The 23,181-nt window shown below is 45.4% G+C and overlaps 1 protein-coding gene across 1 annotated transcript; it reads right to left on the bottom strand.

Moving 5' to 3' along the window:
• Window positions 1–1,586: 1,586 nt before the first annotated feature.
• On the bottom strand, window positions 1,587–18,957 carry cd34 (CD34 molecule). The gene is given in 9 exon segments (XM_069140172.1): window positions 1,587–1,837; window positions 1,839–1,907; window positions 3,242–3,388; window positions 3,900–3,952; window positions 4,094–4,205; window positions 5,952–6,029; window positions 6,262–6,506; window positions 6,668–6,739; window positions 18,633–18,957. Coding segments are annotated over 9 exon segments (981 nt in total). The 5' UTR covers window positions 18,715–18,957; the 3' UTR covers window positions 1,587–1,714.
• Window positions 18,958–23,181: the final 4,224 nt, after the last annotated feature.

Raw genomic sequence — 23,181 nt, 5'->3', positions numbered from 1 at the left:
CGTGGGCTGTATGGGATTTAAATTCCATGTGTGTTGGAGCACTGATGTATGTACGTACGATGTTTCTGTGGTTTAAAACAACCACTTTCCACTCTCATGATGGTGTTTTTTGTTGTTGTTGTTGTTGTTGTTTTAAATAAAATGAGGCTGAAAACATGAAAAATGATAGAAAGTTATTTATTTTTTGCTTTTTAGTTGTTAAACTCTAATTTAAACTACAGGGTGCTATGAAAATGAAACAGTCACATCGGAACGTTAGCACTTAAAAGATGCAGGATGGATCAAAAGGAGAAATCAACATCCCAATTTGAATTAAAACATTTATTTTTTCCGTTCCAGTCATTTAAAAATCAATTGCAGATTTTTTTTTTTCTAATGTTCAAACTCATGTTGAAATCCGACGTCTCCTGTGTTTACAAATTTGGGCCATTAGATGCTCCTCTCCAACGGTCACAACCGACATGAACACATTTCTTCATGTTATACGGCCAACATCAAACATCGTGAAGAAACGAATGTGCAATACAAAAGTATATATTGAAGTACAACATGAGCTATGAAATGGATGAATCTCTGGCAACAGAGAATGAACATATCAAGTGTGGATACAGAGTAAAAAAAAAAGCATATACAGGATACTGAAGGGAGAATAACACTGACAAGCTGACAAGTTAGAGGCCGTATCCAAAGCCTTCGTGAGTTCAAAGGTCAAACAGTCAGTAAAGAGGCCTTTTTTCGCGATTGAAAAACGAAATGTCTCCTTCCGCTTCGCCACGAGGGTGAGCCGTCGTTTTGTCAACTCATTTTACAAAATATGTTTTTTTTTTTTTTTGTTTTTTTTTATGGCTAATGTCACAAGCGCGTATTCACGCTCATCGCTCACCTTCCGCTCATCATCCAGCACACACACACACACACACACACACACACACACACACACACACACAGTACGGTAAGCGAGAGAGAAGCCGTCTATATACAGTGGAGGCACAGTACAGACAAGAGTATATGTTAACACGCACGGGGGGGGTGGGGGGGGGGGTGTCTGACAGTGACACAATCAATACGCAACTCAATCGGAGCTGAATGTAGAAGCCTGTGAACGGATCGCGAGGCCGTCTGTCGTGTCCTTACGTCGAACTAAGGAACTATTTCTTTGATGTGCTTGCGCTGTGGTTCACGAGTGGAGGGTTTGGCGGGGGCTTTTAAAACCGGAGGAGACTCTGCCGGGTTTGAAAGCGCATCGCCGTGACTCCGGAGGCTGCGAGTCGTCACGGGAGCCGGCGTTGATTGACGCACCCAGAACTGCCCGTCTCCCGTCCGACTGCCGTCAACAACCCAGGGACCGAGCCCTCGTTGTCGTCGACGTCCTTCGTCTCTGCCGTCGCCGTCGGACCAGTTTTCCTGATGTGTGTTGAGGAAGCGCAGCCGGGGAGGAGGGGGAGGGAGGGAGGCTGTAACAACAGGAGCGTTGATGTCGGAGATTGTTCTAGTCCCTGATGTCCCACTTTGCCGTGACCCCTGGGTGTTGATTTGGCCGGGAGTGGATTCAGAAAAAGGAGGTACAGTATGTTTGCATAGACGTGTGTGTGTGTGTTTGTGTGTGTGTGTGTGTGTGTGTGTGTGTGTGTGTGTGTGTGTGTGTGTGTGTGTGTTTGTCGGGGGGGGGGGTAGTTCCTGGGCTGCAATTATTTTTGGGGACTTTTTTTTTTTTTCACAGCTCGGTGTCCGCTGTCTTGGCGGTGGAGTGGCCGTTGGTGGGGGGTGGAGGCTGGGTCTTGTCTGCCTCGGGGGCCTCTCCGTTGACACTGGGCTTCTCCGGGGTCTCAGGAGGGGGGGGTGAGAGGGGCCACGGACACGAGGGTGTTCCCCTGATTCTCCTGGTCCACTGGATAGGCCTCCTCTGCCTGCAAACGCAGCACAAATGAAACGGATCATTACAGACGGGCCGGATGGAAAATGTCAGCAGAGTATCAGGGTGCTTGTTGCTTGCGAGCCGTCAGGCTTTAACACGGCGGCTCGTGACCTGGACTATTTTTGTCCCCGTCCCCGTCCTCCTCCTGCCTGGTGCTTTTTTTTTGGGGCCCACAATCGAGTTTTTATCGTTTGTTTATCTGATTTTTCTGCCTTTTGATTCACATTTCTGTGTGGGAACTACAAGACTTTTCCATTTTCCTGTTGGGATGGATGAATTAATGAAAAAAAGAAAAATAAATGATGTAAGTATGTCAGTATATAAGTAAGTATGTCAATCTATCTATCTATCTATCTATCTATCTATCTATCTATCTATCTATCTATCTATCTATCTATCTATCTATCTATCTATCTATCTATCTATCCATCTATCCATCTATCTAAATAGAGCACAAATATGTGTATCTGTGTCTATTTCTAAACTCAAATGTGTCACATACGTTTCATTATCACTGACGCAGGAGACACATTCTCTATTTTCCAGACACATCGATAATGCATATTGGTACTAAAATTAAATTAAAGCATTTCATTCCCTGATCAGAAACAGCACACGAAGGCACACATGTACACAGCCAGCTCCACTAGCCCCGCCCCTTTCCAGTATTACTTACAAACACACTCTTATGTGGTCTGCATCATGTGATGTTGTGAGTGGTGGGGAGAAACAGCTGTGTCTGGCTCGGAGAGATGAAACCCTGAGCTCTGCAGATGAAGAAGGGCGTGGGTCTCTGGATAAGGCTCTCTCTCCCTCTCTTATTTCCCTGCATTTCCCTCTGATGGCTGGCCAACGACATTCCCTAATTGAAACACTCAAAGACCCTGAATCCAAAGGAAATAGTGTTGTTTTGATTGAAGGTGTTATACAGCATGAACCGTCCTCCAGAAAATCCTTTCGGTGTCGGTGAACTCGTAATGAGGGCTGTGATTGCAGACGCGCACAAACACACGGTGCAAAGGAAATTACATATTCATGACAAAAACGCCTCCAGGTCATATGGGAGGGGGAAAAAAAATGTAATAATAGAAAGATTTCACATGAACAAATCGGCATTATGCCGTACCTGCGGCGGCGGCGGCGGGGGGGGGGGGGGGGGGATGCAGAATCTATGCAATGATTTTTACTTCATTGGCTGTGTACTGAAAGATGTACTATCGACCGTGCCGGGGTGAACACACTGAAACCAGATCAGATCCGCAGCGGCAACACAACACTACAGCGTACATTCACACTGAACAGGAGATGTAAAAAAAATATGCTCACCAGCCTCACTCCCTTGGTGTCGGGCCTGCGTTGGCATTTGACGTAACCGACAGTGATGGCGATGGCGGCGAGCAGACCGGTGACCAGTATCCCCACAAATACAGAAGAGCCGGCTGACGAGGGGAGCTCAATCTTTGTCACACCCAGCTACAAAGAAGTTCAACAGATAGAAGAAGTGTGTGTGTTTGTGTGTGTGTTTGAAACCAGACAAAGACACAATTCTCCGGTTGACTGAATACGAAAGAAAATAAGAGACGCGTGCGGCCTTTATTTCAGCCAACAGAAGACCTATGCTGTCGGATGCCGTGTGTTCACGTCAAACCAACCGAACTGCGTACACCGGGTTGTTGATGGACACGCATAGAGGAGCTTCTCACAACAGCAAAAAAAAAAACAAACAAACAAAAAAAAAAACATCCTAAATGTGTAAACAAATTGTAGCTTGTGGAGTAAAAGCTCCAGAAAGATCTCGGAAAACAGAATACAAATCTTACGAAATTGCTTTAACTTGTTCGTTGTAACATCTGACGTCACACAGTTGTCCGTTATCAAAGTATGTTGTATACGTTGTGGGAATTAGCGTGTGATATGGTTTGGGATATAGTTTAAGAGCTGCGCCGGTGCCGTGTTTCACGTCCGAGCTGGTGGCATCGCTTACCTGTTCTTTCAGCTGTTCGCTCTGGAGCGCTTGAGCCAAAGTACCCAACTGAGCTGCAGGTGCCATAAAGATTAGAGGTGTATCAGTACAATGTCGATAAATGTACGCATTCGCAAGAGGATTGCGCGACAGGCTGAGAGGTCACAAACAAACGAGACCGTGCATGTTATTTATACAGTACAATGAAAACCCACCGTCCCCGCTGCCCATCCACATTGTGTTGCCCTCCTGGAAGATCTCCAGATTACAGTTTTCCTTGTTGCACCAGCCTGCAGGGTTCTTCTGAATGATGCGTTTCGTCACCTCCTATAAGAAAGATAACTTGTTTGTAAAAGGGAAATGCACGATCCGTAGTGTTTCTGATTGTCTCAATAACTTCAGGGGAGACACTATGCAACGTGTGTGTTACAATAAAAAAAAAATGAAGTGTCATTTAGCCGACGATCAAATCGGTGTTTCTGCATTTTCTTCAAACACAGACCTTTGTGTGCCTCAAAGACAAAATATAGCCGAGTGGAAAAGTTGCTGACCACACCTTTCCTTTGAATCATGAAGTAACCTCATTGCGCAACTTTAAGCTTTGGGAACTCTCTTCAGTCTTGCGTAATGTGATCCAGACATCTCTCAGTGGTCCCAGAAGACCACGATGAGCAAAACCCCTGATTTCTCAGTTAGTTGGGAGTTGGCCCACATCTGGACTCGGGAACAATCGCGTCTTTGAGGCGAGGCCCGAGAAACTCAGGAGGACTGAACTCGAGCAGCGAAACCAACCGACTTCCTCCGTTCTCCATCTGTCACCGGCGACCGATCACTTCCTGCGTCGTGACGCACACCGCCGCTCGCTCGACCTTCCGTGGAACTCCCGCGCCCGCGGCTACAGTTCACGGGACTTACGGTAGCTTTGCATTTGAATATAGTGACAACACAAGATACCGAAATGATTTATGAAGAAGGGGAACAAGGTGTGCGAGGGATTTTTCAGGAGGTATGAAACCTTCTCATTTCCCACTGCTTCAGGGCGTTGTTGTGCCATTAAATTCGTTCCACTGATACGGACCGGCCATCGAGGCCTTCCATCCCATTCATTTGCTCTTGCATGAAGAGTATAACTTTTTCTTTTCATGCTACGCTGCGAGTTAATCATCAGCTGGCCAGTGCTGTTTTTGGCGCCGTGTTCCATGTTTAGTTTCAGGTTGAGTCGGACAGATGACTCCTGCAGATGGTGCTGGCTCGGTGGATGTTACAGTAATGACCCAAATAGCCGAAGTACGGGACTGGGATCTGCACCGCTGCTGCTTCTCTGTGCACCTGGACTGACAGGCTGAAACAATGAGCTCTTTATAACATGCTTGTTGTGCTCCGAGACATCACGAACAACTCGGCACGCAATTATGATTTAACCGAGTAAGGAACACTATGACAAGGTTGTAAAATGGTTCAGAATATGACATTTTCCAGAGTTTGGATCTGACAAAGATCTCTCTCTCTCTCTCTCTCTCTCTCTCTCTCTCTCTCTCTCTCTCTCCAATTCCTGTTGTTAAAAAACCTGAAAAACTGACATACGCCAGAAAATGAAACCACACCCGTGTCTCTTAGTGACCCCCAGAGAAAGAGAGGAAACATCAGCCCTCCTCTTCACTTGTCCCCTGCCAATCTCAAGATTTACAACTGCTGAGGAATGTCTGAGAAAAGATCCGCCTTTTTATCGGGGCCATATTTTCAACTGTAGCTCTTTAAAATACATTCATCTACTTCCTCTAACGGGAGCAAACCACTTCCTTTTAGGCACAAGGTGTACGTGGCCAGATAAATGTTGAGGGTCGGCGGGATCAGCTCTCTCCTCTCGTTTCAACGCGGTCTTAAATATTGCGCGACAAAAATGTCAGCTGCTGGTCGCTTGACGCTGCCTATAGTTGGCAGGGAGCGAGGCAGAGTTATCGTTCCGAGCTCAAGGATATAAAGATGGATTTAACATCGCTGGTGGTGGATTGATCTCTTATGACAATGTTCCTATTTCTGGAGTCGCATCGTAAAGAACAAATCTGTACTCACGCAGTCATCTGTTACGACTTGAACCTTGACAGCCACGCTCTCTGGCATGTCCTCCTTTCCGACACACTGGACTTCGGGCTGCGGGGACAGTAAACCGGAGCAGACGAGGTCAGGAGAAAAAAAAAAAAAAAAAAAAAAAGGCAGAGCGTGACTCATCCATTGTAAACACGTCTTTTGCGGAGATGTCGGTTAAAATGTCACAGCGAAACAGTTTCAAGTCTTGGTTTGCGTCGGGAGGATTTTACGCTGGTGGACGCACAACAAGCTGACAAAGACGCGCCATCTGAATATGCTTCAGGGAGGCACTTACAACAACAGCTTTAACAACGGGGGCCGTGGCTGCGACGGTTACATCGTCACCATCGCCACTACCAACGGGGGCAGCGGTGGTTCCCGAAGTGCCTCCGTCCAGGATGTTGGGATCGACTACAAGGTTTACAATAGTTGATGGGAAGTCGTTAACTCCGGGAGCAGCGGAGGAGGCAGCAGATTGTCCACCGGCGGCGGCAGCGGGCGTGGCGCCTGCATCGGGGGCATCTGGGGCGGTAGCGGCGTCTGCCATTGAGAAAATACGATCCAAGGACGACGTTAGGTCAAGTGTTGCGTCTCTGTGACACGGTGGAGCGATACAACATCAAATCTGAGCTTCTAACAGACCTCGGCTGGATCCCAGCGCTCTCTAAAAGTCTACAAAGTACACGTATGGAGGCTCCTACCTGGAGAGACGCCTGGTGCGTCTGTTGCGTGTGTTGCGTCCGTTGGCGTATCATCTTGACACATCACCTCACCTGCAAGGAAGGGAGAGCAAATGAGACAAAGGGAGGGCAGCTTCGACGCTTCGATATGATGAATCGGTGCTCTTCGATGCTTGTATAAACCGTAGCGTCCGACGCGTGACGTTTTATCGTGTCGCGCACAGATTTACAAAGTCTGACGCAGTGACAAAACTGTGTCGTATCCGCCGATCCCTCCTACTTGTTGAAAAGAACGAGGGCTTACTGACATGTCAACAAGACGAAGGCTACGAATCCACAACCGCTGGCAATCACATAAAAATATAACTAAACATCAGCATAAGTAAAAACCAATTCAGCTGGTTTTATAGGAGCTACACGGTTTGTTTGTAACTGGTTTCACTTTCTAATAAACAAAAGCAGCAAACGCGTGAATACGGCGGAACAAGAGGAGTTTCTCTTGTTAGAGTTATAGTACAAGCACGTGATGTACCGTAAAGCTTAAATAAGGCAAAGCACTACTAGTTCTCTACATTGTGATTAATTCCCACTTGTGCCACTTCTCTTAAGTAAAGATGTCCGTTGTCTTTAAAGTACAAGCTCACTGGAATATTTGTGGGCACGAGGTCGGGGCAGCCGACGGGGTTTAAGCAGCTCGTCCTGATGATTCAAACTTCAGCCCAAAGATGTCAAACCAATCTGGCATGTGCGTAACTAATTAGTAGTCGTGTGCGGGTTCGTTCTCACTCTATGCAGCCGAGGCAAAGGAAAAGGAACGGCTCGGTCGAAAGGTCGCGACCTGCTGACCACACATCCTTATTCTGGGAGATTTAGAGAGGTTAAAAAAAAAAGAAAAAGAAAAGGAGGACAGCATTTTCCAAGTTCAGGTGAGGTAAACGGTTGGACCGGACAGTCTTTGTTACGGCACCTTCTGAAGTCAAAGATCCACTGTCAGATTCATATTATGATTAAACAAGTACCTTCATGATACATTGATTTGTATGCAGAGATAAGTGCAAACTCTACGTCTTGAATTCTGTTGATCTAGCGAAATGGATCATGTCGTTAAGACCGCCTTGTTCAGTTGGAGGGCCGGTACTCTGACTTGCATTGTTGTATTACAGCCACACGCACATGAAATACCGTTCTAGTACAACCGTAGCCGCATGTTCCACCTCGCCACAGTCGTAAAAGCCTCATCAATATCAGGGATGACAGCACGGCACAGTAATCCAGTTCATCCCTCATCATCATCATCACACTCTGCTCTACATGGAAGAATCCCGACGTCGTGTGTAAACACTTTAACCTGACGTCCAACTACGATGCAATCAGACAAAAATGTGTTTGGGGCACCACAACCATTATTGAGGTAATCACCAGATACCTTTATACTGTATAAATGAAGGGGATTTAAGATGTTCAGTGTGTGTTTGCAACCCTATAAACCGGGCTGACCTGAACACACCCTGGAATAAGTACCAAACTCATTTTGGAAAATTATCACCCCAAATAAAAGGTAGCGTTACATCATTCCCCCCCCCCCCCCCCTGCTGGCATGGCGACCGCCATAATGCATCCAGCTCTGTAGACCAGGCGAACGGTAACATACGGTTCCCTCCTGCAGCACGTTTCACCTCCACAACGGCTGGACGCTGTCCAAAGCTGCTCAGATGCTTCATTTGAACTGGTGGAAGTGGGCATAAATCCTCATGTTTAACTCTGCTGTCAGAGCTTTCAACTAATTGCAGGTTGAACGGCGGTGTTTAACGGTGCAGTAATGTGGAACAAAGATGTTTAGCCGAACCGAAGAGCTGCCTTCGGGACCCCAGTTTATGCCTCATAAATATCTATTGAGGATGAATACAAGGTGTGATCAAAAAGTTCTGTTGCGCACGAATAAAGTGCAATAAGCACCCGCGTTACGCAAGTTTTTGTGACCGACGGTGAAGGCACATTTGCGATTCCACGCCAGCAGAAATCTTCCGTCGCATTTGCTCTCACACTCCGGGAAATAGGCAAAATCGTATTTGCGCTCTCTGTTCAAGTTTAAAAGTCCATGAAATCGCAAATGCGCACGCAGCAGGTTGTCTCAAAAATGATGGCGACACGGGTGCTGAAGTTGATTAAAGTGACGCATCTTGGGATACTTACTCATCAAAGTTATTGCTTTCCCCTGCTCCGTGTGCAGGACTGCGCCGCGCTCTATCGACGAGCAATAGAAACCATCTCGGAAAGGTTTTATATCGACCGTCGTCGTATCTTTGGAATGTTTTTGAAGCACTTTGCTGTCCGAGTTCAGTTTGTAAACGTTGACTGGAATAAGTATCATCTAATAGTTTCTTTATTTATGATTATGTATTACTCAAACCCCCGCAATATATATTTCCTTCAGTCACTGCAATATGGTTTACATGTTGAAACTTTTTGTAATATGTCAGACATATATAGGCAGTAAACACTCCACCACTGTAGACGGAGTCACCTCAGATAGCCTTGTGGAAAAAAAAACAAAAAAAACCCTCCTCCCTCATCCTCTCCCTCCCTCCCCTCCCCTCCCTCCCTTCCCTCCCCTCCCTCCCCAAGCATCAACATGAAGCCAGAGGACCTCCAGTCTCAACATGAACACACAGAAACATACGTAACACTCCGACTCAACAAACACGACCTTGGTCTGTCTCCGGAGAGGGTCAGAGGAGTTCACAGAGCGCGAGGCCAAGGCTGCAGATGATGTAACCTTCTGGGTTCAAGTAAATCTTGCTCCTCGCTACTCAGTTCATTGTTGTGATACAGCACGTTGACTTCCTGCCCTCGCTGTCCTCCTTGAAGCCGTTTAGCCTGGGTGTCCCAGTCTTTGACGGGGTGCGTAGCCACGCCAGATGTGAAGAACTAAGGATGCCGCGTGGGCTCGGGATCGTGACTGACATATCAAAGGCTGCGTTTCTGTGCCCGGGGCTGGACAAATCGATAACAATTTTAAAAAGGCAGGACAAAGGCAGTAACTTCATTGGGAAATGATAAATGCAATTTGGCAGACGCGTCAAGTACCTCGCAGCGCCGTGCCCGCTGACATATTTAGCAGCTCCCGGCGAGTGTTTTGTTCTGTTTAAGAAGATTTACAGGACCACAACAGTTACTGTTGACATGCTGCTGGAGTGCGATACAGCTGCTGAGTTGCTGGTCTCCAGGCTGACCTAACTGTACTTCATGTTCGTCGCTTTAAATGTCAGGGGCATGTGAACAACTCCTAAAGACAGTCACACCGAAAACATATTAGATATCGGGTCCAAAAATAAAGCCGTCACGATCCCCTGAGAGATCATCAAGAATTTCACAACTGGCTGTAGTGGATTATTCGGAGAAACGGATTCACGTAAGAAAGGTCGTTACTGAACTCTTGTTTTGCTCATCATCATTCACTACATTTGAAATTAGCTCCGTGTCAGGTGGTGAATAACAGAAATCCAAGGCGGTGAGACTACAGAAGGACTCCAGGGCGAGCTGGGAAACAAGAAGATAAGGTGGCGGGACGAGGCCGCGTCTTATCATCGATTTACATACTGCAGTTGTTATGCAAGCCAGATTCTACTTCATTAGATTTGGTTCCGTTTCCCTCCAAAATACCTCCTTTCAACCCTCCACCTCCTCCTCCTCCTCACTGGGGAAAAATCCTTGAAGCTGCAACAACAATGCAACAACATCGTTTCATGAACACAGCGCCACAATCACACAGCCAGAGGATGTAGAGCATGTAGCTTTCTCTGGAAGGAGTACAGTCGAAAACGCTGATACAACCATGGCGAGACAAGTCACACATTTTCCCCGATTTGTAAATATCTTAACTTTGGAAGTTTGTTAAAACTAGTATGTTTAATTTTAAGGCTAGTTTAAGACGCCGACGCACACGACGACTGTCTGACTGCCAAATGCTGATTAAAGCCCTTTTTCAACTGCCAGTACTTTTCTGGATTTGGTTTCCCCCTGCTGATAGTACCTCCTCTTATATATGTCGCATTGAGGAGAGCGTCTTCAATGTGACACATGCACTCGCTGGATCCCGTCATCGGCAACCAAACAGAGGAACGTCTGCAAATCCTCAATTGAGACGATGTGATTTTGTGGGGTGCCTTTTTTTCATTAGTCCAATGAATTAAAAAGAATTATGGCTACTAGAGCAACGTCTCTGGACCAATCAGTGGTCTACGGTGTTTTGTTTTTTTCACCTTTTAGCATCGGCTGAGCTCGACAAAGGCGAAACCAAAAAGAGTAGCAGGTATCTGGTACCATCCGCAACCTCTGCCCAATGGAAAACCAAAAATAAACCGAGTAGAGTGCATAGTGTATCTAAAAAGTGAAGCCAATGCTTAAGTGTCTTAAACTGCAATACCTCTTAAGGACCACTAGGGGCAGGCACCAAAAAACCCGTCCAGCTACGATAAGACTTCCATCCAAAAAGCATCTCATTATGGCGTAATTCGCAAAATAATTCCTTCGGATCAGTGTTTTTATGTTTTTTCTGAAAGTAATTCCGTAATTTATTAGATATTAGGGCTCAAAAAGAGGCACGTTTGAGGGTGTTCCTGATTTCACTCGTATACCTGAGGGTGCAGTTAGGGTTGACCGTGCAGGTGTCCTCTGGACAGCAATGACCAAAATGCCAGACTTGGGACTTGGTAATGTTGAGCCGAGCAGTAGAAAAGAAGCTTTAAAGAACTCAGCCAAGTTTATCTTAACCAACAGGACCAACGGTAAGAGCAGCAGCAGCAGCAGCAGCAGCAACAACAACAACAACAACCGGTTTTCTTTTTGCCATTAATTGGATTTTAGCACAGGGTTTTGAGCACCTCTTTTTCAGTTTGTTCCACTGGACCCCGATCTGGTTTAAAACCAGCGAGTTCCTCTTCAGCTAAAACAGACTCATCAGCACACTGCATGAGTGGATTATTAACTACACAAAGTCCTTTATCACCCTCTGCCATACTTCACTTGCAAACAGTTGCAGCCGAGCAGACTGCGTACGTATGTGAGCTTAAGATACGAAGGGAAAGTACATGTTGAATGGTGCTATTTGGTCCCGTACCATGTCTCTGTCCCACTTATCTCGAGCAGCCTTTCCCAGTCTCTTCCTGACGTGTTGCTGCCATTTTGATTGCCATTCCCCCTTTTGAATTTTCCGGTGGGGAAGAAGGAGGAAATTGCAGTAAAAACAAACACCGTCACACCTTATTAAATGGCTGCAGTCAGACAGTATGAGCAGAGGACAGCCGGCTTTTACTTATGGCATTTGAGGATGAGGGCCTGCTTCCTCCCTGGGGAGACTGGGGAGGAGGCCTGAAGGGGAGCGGGAAGGGTGGAGGAAGGTGGGGGTTGGGGGGGGGGGGTTGAAGTGGTGCAGCTGCAGTAAGTCTCCTCAGGGAGCTCTTTCCCTCCCTGCATATGTGCTGTTCTGTGAAATCAGTAACATCATGTAAGGCGAGAGAAAAGCCTCAGCCCTAAATCTTGGGACTTGGATTTGACCTCCGCCCAGACTGCAGAGACAACACCTTGGATGTCATAATGAGCCACACCCTCCGTCCATGACTTATCCAGATGTCCACCGAAGACCCCAAAGTCTCCCCGCACTCCCTCCTCCTCCCATTCCATATTAAGAGAAATGCTACCACAGCTTCAACATCGTCTGGAATTCCTTAAGTCCCATCGACGCTCAAGGAAATGATGGAACAACAAAGAAATGTTAATAGACTTGTTTCATGGACTGCAAATAATGAATATTGAAATCACTAATAAATTGTGATAATTTACCTGTCAGATTTATTTGTTCCTTTATTTCTCTGTGAATCAGGTGATGGTAGAATTTGTCTGGCTGCTGTGATCTCCCAGTTGAACAGTAGTTATAACAGCAGCAGTAGTTCTGGAGTCAATCCTTTAGTTAATTGTGTGGTTGTAAAGCACGACATAAATGTAACACCGTCCAGCTTAAATTTAAAAAAAAAAGGCCCAACTGCACTGCAGTAAACCACCAAATTTGGCCATTAAACCACTACAGTCCACTTTACTGCTATTCGCTGCTGTGACGGTGTCAAAAAAATAAAAAAAAATAAAGAATCCCAGGGATACAGCGCTCAGGACCCTGAACGCGAGAACTGTTTTTGTTTCTGCGCTGACGGGTGGCAAAAGTTGACTTTTTCCGCCCTGCCCTCGCCCCTGGTGTTTTCAAACAAAACACCAGATAGTTTTGAGGGAAAAAAAAAAGAACAAAAAATTTAAACAAATTAACAACAGGTTTGGAATGTTTTCCATGCACATCCTATGACAGGATGTGACGCTCGCGGCGCCCGGCGACCTCTTGGACCTGCGGAGGCAGACACGCTGGGGGCTGCAGATAACACGCACCAACGGGCACACACACTCCTGGAGAGGGATTACAATCACACAAACTGTTTGATGCAACGCACGGACTATCCTCTGGACTATCGTGGGTTGATGGGGAACATTTCTCACTGAATCTGTATTTTAATCGAGCTGAATTTTCTCTCTTGTTATTTGTGCATGATACAGGGCAGGGAAAATGATGCAAAGGTAACATTGTGATTGACGGCAGCCACTGACCATTGTTTTTTATTCAACATCTAATTTACTCATTAAAGTAGTTTCAGCAGGGCAGTGAAACTCAAAACCTGTGTTTCCAAAACACTCCATCCGTGTTGGTAGTGGATTAGAGACTGGAAACAGCAGCTGCTCCAAGAGGCTGCTCGCTGCCCTCCTCCCTGTTTCAGCACGAGTCCGTGGACATCAGCAGATGTCCGTGGAGGTTGTAAAAAAAAAAAAAAAAGATACTCAAACATAAAGCCCGAAACAATCTGGCTCCGAGATGGCCGAGGAACAAAAGTGGGAGAGAATAATTGAGAAATAATAACAATAATTTCATAAACTCTGCAGTTTCTCTTGGAAAAGAAAAACTTGTGCTGCAACATATTCCCTCGTAGAGTACAAATGAATGTGCCGCCCAAACTCAGGACCTCCAAGAACGGAAAAAAGGGTAAAATCTTGTGTTTTCAATTAGCAGCTATAAAGTATGCCTTCAACAACAAGCCATTTACTGAACATCAATTACCGGGAGCCTTTACTCTGGCAGTCAAAAGGCCTTCGCAGAGGCTCATTAAAAGCTTTTATTCCCATGGGTAAACAGTATAGCGCTCCTTAAGGACAGCTAAACCTGGCTATCCAACATAGATCAAGTGCTTTAAGTGTCTATTGCTTTCTACCGGTGTTTGGCATGACATCATCGCCACCTCAGATCAGTCAGTGTGAGGAGAATGGCAGAGCTGCTGCTCGAGTTGGCGTTTCTTGTTTTGGAAGTCGCGCTAATCTCAGAGCTGCTCATTAGCTGAACATAACAGTGATTTTGATCCAAGCAGAGATATTTAAAGTTTCTCTGCCTCGGCTTGTGCCGCCAAATTTTCAGGGCTGAAAATGAAGAAGAAACAGAAGGTTTTTTGTTTTTTTTCTTCTTTCTTTTTTCTTCTTCTTCTTCTTTTTCTTCTTCTTTATGCTGGTAAAAACCAACAGCTGTAAAATTGCAGCAGGGTGCCAGGGGAACAAGGAACAATACGCTCACCAGAACAGCAGTAATTGGAAAAGGAAGATTTGAATGCTCGCGCAGTCTCTGCTTTTCATTAAGACGGTTTCACAAGGTAAATATTGTTGCTCGACGATGTGTTTCTCCAAGTCGTCTCCCTTTTCCTGGATGATCGTTTAGCTGGTGGCAACAGTGGTTTTGTTTTCTTATCATTAATGTGTTTTCTTTGGACTGGAGTTGGCTTCATGTGACGATAATTCAGACAAGGAAAAAAAAAAAAAATTCAATTTCGTTTCAAAACACGCTCCACTTATTAAGGTGATTGAGCTGATGAGCGGTAGCAGTTGAGGTAAGAGAGCGGACACTGACGACAGCCAGTTTCTTTGAATATCTTAATAATTTAAGCTGCAGTCCGACTGGGCTCTCGCATGCAGAAATCAGTGAAGTGAACTGGCAGCTCGACAGAAGCCTGGCTCCACGTTTAATTACTTTTCAAGCTCACGTGGCTCCGTAGCCATGACTTCGAGCCCAAGTGGACACACACCCTGAGCCTGACATAAGACCACTATCTGCCAAGGCTTATATAAAAAAGACCCACACCCTCCAGCAGATGACGTGACTCCAACTTCATCACAACTTGGGACTGAAAGAATGCTGGTCAATCGCCGAGGGGCCATGAGAAAAGAGAGTGGCAATATTCTGCCCGTGTTTACGTTGGCAGGGCGAAGCTGCAGCCTGAGAAGCAAAGTTGGTGTGCAGGGGTGTGTCGATGCTGATTTTTACTTTGTCTGAAGTTGGTGCCGTCCTCGAGTGTGATTTACACTTTTTTTTTTTATTTTATTTTTTTTTTAAATGTAATCAATCAGCCTGAATTGTTTTTGCCATTTTGAATTACTTGCATTCAGGAAGGCCTCTTAAGTGACACACATGGTATTTACTGAGCGTCGATGCCTTTGCACCTGTGCACACACCAACACATGCACACGGAGCGAATACCTAGGATAAATGTGGTGTCTTCGAACAGCAATTGTCACATCTTATTCTGCTCTGCCTGCGGCCCTGTCTTAGCAAGAGAAAACAGTCAGTGTCGACGACGAGCTGAAATAAGCGAGACAAGATGTTTCCCCCCTTCTTCTCCACAGCACAATGAAAGCTTGGGTTTTCCCCCAAAGTCTTGAGAGAGAAAGAGAGAGAGAGAGAGACAGCTCATAACGCACTCCAAGAGGCGTTGAATGACATCATCCAACATTGCAGGCTATGCCCATTTCAGCGCTACATATTTGCACGCCTGCATAACTACTGAATGACAGCCATGGGAAGCGGGAGTATAAACCACGACTGTTTACCGGAGAGTCGGGTTGATTGACCTGCTTACACCTGACGAGGATGTTCGCCCTGATAAACACAGTCAAAGACATCCACTAATCAAAGGCTCGTATCGTGTCTCTCTTCCGTCTACTCGAGCTTTTGCTCGTTTGCTTGAAACGAGACCAGAGTTTCTAACTTACAAATCCAATCTCGGATGATCTCCAGCTGCAAATGTTTAGCTGTAATGGTTCTTTTCATCAAATTTAGCTGCAACTTACAGCATGCTTATACATTACCAATGAGCAGTCAATGTTGAATAAGCCCCATTGAATGCCGGCAAACCAGCTCCGAGGCACCCTACCAGACCTCTGATATATCAAAATGTAGCAGATCTTTTAAGTCTTGTAAATTGTAAGTTGGAGTTGCCACGAATCAGACCTGTTGGGACACGTCTTCCGACATCGTGTCACAGGTTAATGGTTTGCCCGTCCCTGGACCTGTTTTTGTAGGAACTGCTCGCACCCACTTGTGTGGTCACAGCAGTCTGGCCCTAGTTAAAGTTATTCAGGTCTTTACACCTGCCAGTTTCTCCCAACAAGTTAACTGGGATGACCAACTGTTCACTGACAATTTAAGACACCCCAGACTTTGACATATGCCATTGTTACACGATAATCAACATTATTCGATTTATCTATTCGTGGTTTTACCATTTTGACTCTTTGGTTTATATTCTGCCCAATAACTTTGCCAAGTACGGAGCTTTTTTTCCCTTCTCCGTAAGCAACATTACAGACTGTGACTTCATAAATGTGCCTATTACACAATGAGTCCAGGGCCAATGCAAAATTAGTTTTCTGGTTTCCATGGTTCCCAGATATTAAAGTGGTGGAAAAAAAAAAGAGTGACGTCTCTTTTTGTGTTTCCAAGGATGAACTGCCTCAATAATGTGCCTTCATTGGACTCACATTATCCGTATCACTACATCGAATGTGGCATGGCATTAAACCTCATGACACACAACAAGTCCACACTGAGAACTACACAATAAAAAAAGGGGATTACAAATGGGGCGCATTCAGCATTTATCAGGATAGAGTGAATTGACAAAGAGTCTTCTTTATGTCAATCAAGAAAACCATAATAGAGCGTGAAACACTAAAAATGTCTGTGTCTCCGGACGAATATTGACATCATCACGGGTTTGACCTCTGACCCGTATACCGCTGCAACCACATAGACCTATAGTGTGGGAAAAAGTCAATGAGGCGACACATTGTTTTTTGTGCCTTGGCTGGTAGTGGGAGTGTAGAGGAAACTATATCAAAGACAAAAAAACTAAATAGCCGCACAAGCACGCAAACGATCGACGCGGGATGATGCAACAATCTGCTCCATGTGTTTCGAGAACGGAGATTTCCCATTTTTCTGAACCATGCCTTTGCAAATTCACGCCACGATGCCAGTGGGACACGAGTGTCAACAATGTATCAGGCATGTGTGATCGCAGGGCTGCTGTTGGATGTGGTAAAGGAGCGAGGACGGGTCAGCAGAGTCGAGACAACACCCCTGTGATATTCTTAAAGTAGAAATCAGAGGCTGTCAGCTAAGACCTGAAACGGAGGCGAGAGGTTTGAGCTTAATTCCAACCGCTAATTAAATTCACTGCTGTATTGTTTGTCCGTATTTAAAACAGGAAGTCGCTTTGAAACTTCAGATATCAAAGATAAACTGTGGCTGGTGGGCAATATGCAAATGGTACAAAAAGAAAGTTGGTCATGGTTGTAATTATAGTTAGGAGTGGCTAAAAAGAGATTAAAATACCTAAATTAATCTTAATTATAGACATAATGAGACGAGAATTGTTGTTTTTCAAGCAACAACCCCAATAAACAAAAACATATAGTTGATTATTAGATTTTATAAGCTTTAACTCGATGTATATTAGATTATTAGAAGGATAGAAGGAGTGTTATGCTGTTTGAATAATAGGGCGCCTTGAGGCAAATTTGTGATTAGTGATATTGGGCTACATAAATAAGAAAAAGTAACTTGACTTGATTTGACGGGGTTTGCCTGGAGTAATTAGATTTCCACGCAAATCTAATTACCATCTGTTAGGGCCGCTGACGCAGGCGGTACGCGGCGAGCCTTTTTATTGTACAAGCTACGAACAAGTTCTGCCATCTCATGATCTTTTCCCTTTTAAAGTAAAACCCTTAGTTATTTCCACCAGGCTGGGATACTCCTCCTAGTCTTCCCCAAGGTCACTCTGAACATCCCCCCCCCCCCCCCACAGATGGGGCCCTAACAGCTCTGCAGAAGTCGTTACACTGAGCCAAACTAGGACTAGTCCTGCTTTACAACCGGCGAGGAGGCAGCAGCACCGTCCCAAGCCATACATCACCCTGCAATTAGCATCGGGCCTCAGACGGACCAGTGAGTCCGCACACAGACACACGGTTCACGTGTGAGGAACACAGCTGAGGCAACTATTTTTCCTCCGTGTTGAATTCACATGTGTTATGTGGTCACTTTGTCATATGTAGCACACATGCGTAAGAAATCTCTCACTGAAGACACAGTCAAGACACTTACTTTTATGCAACAGATATGAAACAACTGATCTAACATTTTGTTAAAAAATACATTTATATATTTGAGACTGTGCTGTGTGTGTGTGTGTGTGTGTGTGTGGCTTTTATCATTTTACACACATCAGCTCCACCCAGATGCACTGCAGGATGTAAAGCGTAATGATTCGCAACTGCAACTTTCCACTCGTGTGCGGACCCTTCGTGCCTGCAGCCACCTCACGGCTAATCGCGCCTGTTTGCATCCGTGCGCAACCTCGTTGGTAAAACACATCAAAGCGAGTGAGTAAGCTACCGGGGCATCAAACGAAACCTCGTGCGCTACTGTACAACGTTAAGAGACACAAACAAAGCGGCAGCTAAAATTTACAAGCCCACACACACAAAAGAATAAATAAATGACTATTTGAACAGTAAAAGAATATTTAAAGTGTATGAAATAATCAATGAGTGGGAGATTACTCACCGCTGAGCAAGAGTGCACAGAGCAGCAGGACTCCAGCCGTCCTCCTGCAGAGCCCATTCATTCTCCACATGGACGTAGCCATCCTCTCTGGTCAGACTCGGCGCGGCCGGCGGGACTGTGTGTGAAGTTCAAAAGTGAGGATAAGTGGAGGAGAGCGTGAGGGCCGAGGGGGCGGGGGGGGGGAGCTGGAGGTTTCCTGTGAGGTCTGAGTGAGCAGGGCAGACACGAAGGATACAGCCCGGCCCGGGTTCTGTTTCTCTTTATAAGGACTCGCTCCTTCGGCCTCTCTCTCTCTCTCTTTCTCTCTCTCTCTCTCCCGTTTCCACACCCCCTTTTTCTAACTGCCGCCTGTTAACCCGTTTCCCCCACAGCTTCCTCCCCTGTTCCTGTGTGTGTGTGTGTGTGTGTGTGTGTGTGTGCGCGTGTGCGTGCATGCGTGTGTGCGTGTGCGTGTGTGTGTTGGTGGGTGAAGCTGGGCAGCAGGCTGAGCTTTGTGTGTGTTGTACTTTTTGTGTTCCAGGTGAAAACACGGGAACTCTTGCACAGATGTTTGTGTGCTCGTGACGCTATTTCTGCAACAAGGTGGGCCTTCAGGAGGATATCAGTGGCTGCTCAAGAAGACAATGTACAAATAGAAATCATTTCCTGTGTCCTGCCTGTGAGAAGAAAGTACTGACCCAACATTAACCGAAATGTGAACACAATTTCGAGTAATTGAAAAAAAACAAAAACATTGAAGTCGTTCCGAACACTAAAAGCTTCAATTTGACTTGGACGGGATTCGCAGAGCGGTGTTTAAAAGGCTGAGTGTATACCATTTAATTTTTTTTTTTTTTTTTTTTTAAATGCAACTGGTAAACAGGAAGCGCTCCTCTTGCCTCCTACATGTCGTGTACATGCGTAGCCGAGAGGCCTGTAAAAGCACATGGCGTCACACACAACGTTTGGCTGCAGCTTTTTGTGCGTCTCTGGACAGATGACCAAGAACCAAAAGTGAGTCATCCACTGAACCGCTCGCGCACACACACACACACACACACACACACACACACACACACACACACACACACACACACACACACACACGCTAGCTTACATGTACTGTACGCTGCGCTTTTCAAACACTGTAACACACACATGCACTGACATCATAGACGAAATCCACATGTTATTTCGTAATCGCACAACATCAGCAGAAAATCCTAACCTGTACTGACGTGTGGTGTGTTGTGGGAGTGTGATGAGGGGTGTTCACCGTTCGCGCGCGCACACATACACACACACACACACACACACACACACACACACACACACACACACACACAGATGTGTAGTTGCACTGATCTGGGCAGGCCACATCTGGAAGCACTGCAGTCCCACCGCTAGCTTTTTGAGGATTGCCTGGAGACTTGCTCGTCAAACAATGCAACCATGTGAGGATGAATGCTGCCAAGATGAGGGTGGTGTCTGGGAACAGGCGACCCCGCTGGTCACCTTCTATGTTTTCAGACTGTACCGTGTGTTTTAAAATGTTTAAAGTGAGTTGTAATTTGTTTAAAAACATTTTAAAAGGTCAAAGCAAAGACTAGAATTTCTGTTCATGCTTCCTTTTACACCATGTGCTCCATCGTACACTCAACACAAAGCCGCAGGCCTTAACTGGTTTTAGACCACAGACTGTTTATAAAAGTGGACGTAGCTTACGGCTCTGAAAAATGGGGCCGATGCGCAAGCGCCTTATGCTGCAATACCAGCGAGTGCCACTAGAGGTCGGCTGCAAAAAGCCTCCGGCTCCATGGACTCCCCTTCTTTGACCCTTGCTATCTTACCGTTTGACTTATTTTGGTGTAAACGCACAAAGAATCTCTGTGTTGTGAGGGGGGCATTGCCAGGACATCATGAGGATCAGCACATGGTAGCAAAGAATCTGACCCTCGGGGACCTTTTTTTTTTTTGCTGTTGTTTTTAAGGAGGTTTTGGTGTTTTTTTTTTTTTTATATTAGAGCCAGCCTTATGGAGTCATCATAAGACAAGTGAGGCATGACTGATCAGGAATACTTATGGGGTCAATGCTGTTTATATTAAAAGCTCACAGTTGAATTTGAGAACACTGCAGTTGTTGTTGTTTCCAATAGTAAACCTGGTGGTGGCCTCATTTTCCCATTTCTGTCTCTCTGCCCAGAACATTAACGTTGCTTTATTCTGTCTTTTTCTGTGCCGTGGTATATTATAAATATACTGAACACTAGGCAGGTGTTTTTGCTATACAGAGGTAAAACCTGAAAAATGTTTGACTGGGATGTTTCGGTCAACCTTGCCTATATTGATTTATTTTCATTCTGCTTGAAACACTTGCTTGTTCTCCTTTGCAAAACCTATTGTAACTTTATTTTGAAAGGTTCTATATAAAAAAATAAAATATATTATTATTCATTATTGTTGCAAAACTGTGTGAAGAAATTGAAAACAAAATGACAACAGGCCATTAGAAAAAGGTCAAACTGAGGTCATTTGGGACAGAATAAGATTGAATCTGTGATAAAGATAAAACTATTAAACATTCCTGGGAGCTGAGAGGCTTTCCTGTTTCCTTTTCATTTGTGGAACAGTGGTGCGGTTGAGGAATCTCGGTTCACAGTGACTGCGAGAGGCTGGAGAGGTTTCCCAGGCACTGGACATTAGTGATGACTTGACCAACGGAGTAAAAGAAACCCAGAAAAGCCCTCCCTCTGTGCGCGATGACACTGTCGAGACTCACCCAGTTCCATCCATCTATCACCAATCCCGCATCTGAACTCCTCTTCTGTTTCCTGCCGGGCGTCCAACCTGCCCTGCAGGTCCAGGAGTGTGCAGACAGACCCGGTGATGAACCCAGACCTGTGAAAGACACTGAAATGTATTTAAATTCACCTTTGACCCCGTGCTACCTTGATGACCTGCCTTCTGTTACATTAAGACTGTGTGAAACGGATACAGACCCGGCTGAGTGTTTCCGCACCACAACGGCAGAGCAGCACCAGCGTCCAGTTTCCCACCCGGGGGAACTGTGTGAAAAGAAGAAGAAGAAGAAGAAAAAAAAGCAGCAGTAACGTGTAACACAACAGTCAGACCTCTGACTCAGTACTCTGACCATATCCCACATTCTTCCCACAGATATAATAAAGTTGCTCTGTGTAAAACTTTTGAAGGAACCAGTGATATTTCCCGATCACACGCCATACGACGCATAGCTAAAGTTCCGTGATCAGTAAGAGCGTATACGTATACATAAAATCGAAAAACCCGAACGAACACAACCTGCCCTCAGGACGCGATGTCACCTCAACCACATCTTGATACCTCGCACATCTTACTGTAGAAAAACAGACTGCGAGAAGAGACGGAGATACAAACAGGAAACAGAGCTGTCAACATCCTTTGTCATTACATCAGCCCAAAAAATGTTTCGGTGAAAACACAATTTTCCCACAAAACACTGTTGAATATGAGCTACAGGAAAAACGCAAGGAAATATCTGATACGCAGTGTTGACAATCCTGCCTAGAGCTGGAAAAACTGTCCCCTCTGTTGGACTCATTCAGCTCTACATGACCTCCGTACGTTACTGATCGAGTGGTTTGTGTTGTTGTATTTTCCAAAACACAGTTTTGAGTGCGATGCCAAAAATGTCCTCCCTTTCTGTTCTCCTCCCACCTTTAACTCTCCCTCGATTTCTCCGTTGCCTTGATCCCATACAGATGTTCCTTTTTAGCACTCCCCTTCGGAGGAAGCCTCCTCCTATTGTTCGTAAAATCAGTCCCAGTGGCGCCTGCCGACCCGACCCGACCCAACGCACAAAGCACGCATGTAATTGTTTCGCGAGCAGACAGCCGTGAAGTCCTAGACGCATATTATCACAACTGGGAAAGTTAGTTAACAGAGCAGCACTATTTGGAAGATCCCAGGTCAGAGGAGAGCATGGCAATGACAGAAATCACTGCTTCTCACACATATATCTCCTCTTTGTTTCTCTACAACCTCCTTTTGAGCTTCCTCACGTCCTTTCTCACTCTCTCTTTTTTTTGGGGGGTGAAAACGGCAAACTCCACAGGCCTGTAACTAGCCCTAATTGGCTCTGATTGGGTGGCTTCGGTAGACATCTTGAAGTGATTTATGCTCAAGGTTGAGAGGGTTGTGAAGGTTGGGAGTGTGCTTTGGGGTCTAAGAGATTCTAACTCGTAACCTCAGGAGCTTTAAATCCCTGATCCAGATTTCTCTTTGAGCATATCTATGCATATTGATGCATGAGAAAAGCACTTGCTGAGAGTGAGACCAAAGCATTTAATACTTCAAAAAGCTTTTCACACTCATATTTCACTTCCATGGGTTTTTGGATTCGTAGTTCCAGTATGTGCAATTATATTCAGCAATCATTTATTAGTCTCAGTTATGTAACTATCAGGATTAACATTTTCCAAATCAGCTACATATAAAAAAATAAAAAAAAAAAACGCAGAAAGGGCGAAGAAGAGATCAAGAAATGGAAAAACATTACAGTGTAATTTCCAAC

The sequence above is a fragment of the Embiotoca jacksoni genome, unplaced genomic scaffold (assembly GCF_022577435.1).
Source record: "Embiotoca jacksoni isolate LCO1_2020_lvr unplaced genomic scaffold, fEmbJac1.0.p SCAF_9, whole genome shotgun sequence".
NCBI lineage: Eukaryota > Metazoa > Chordata > Actinopteri > Embiotocidae > Embiotoca > Embiotoca jacksoni.
This window is presented reverse-complemented; position numbering and strand designations above follow the sequence as displayed.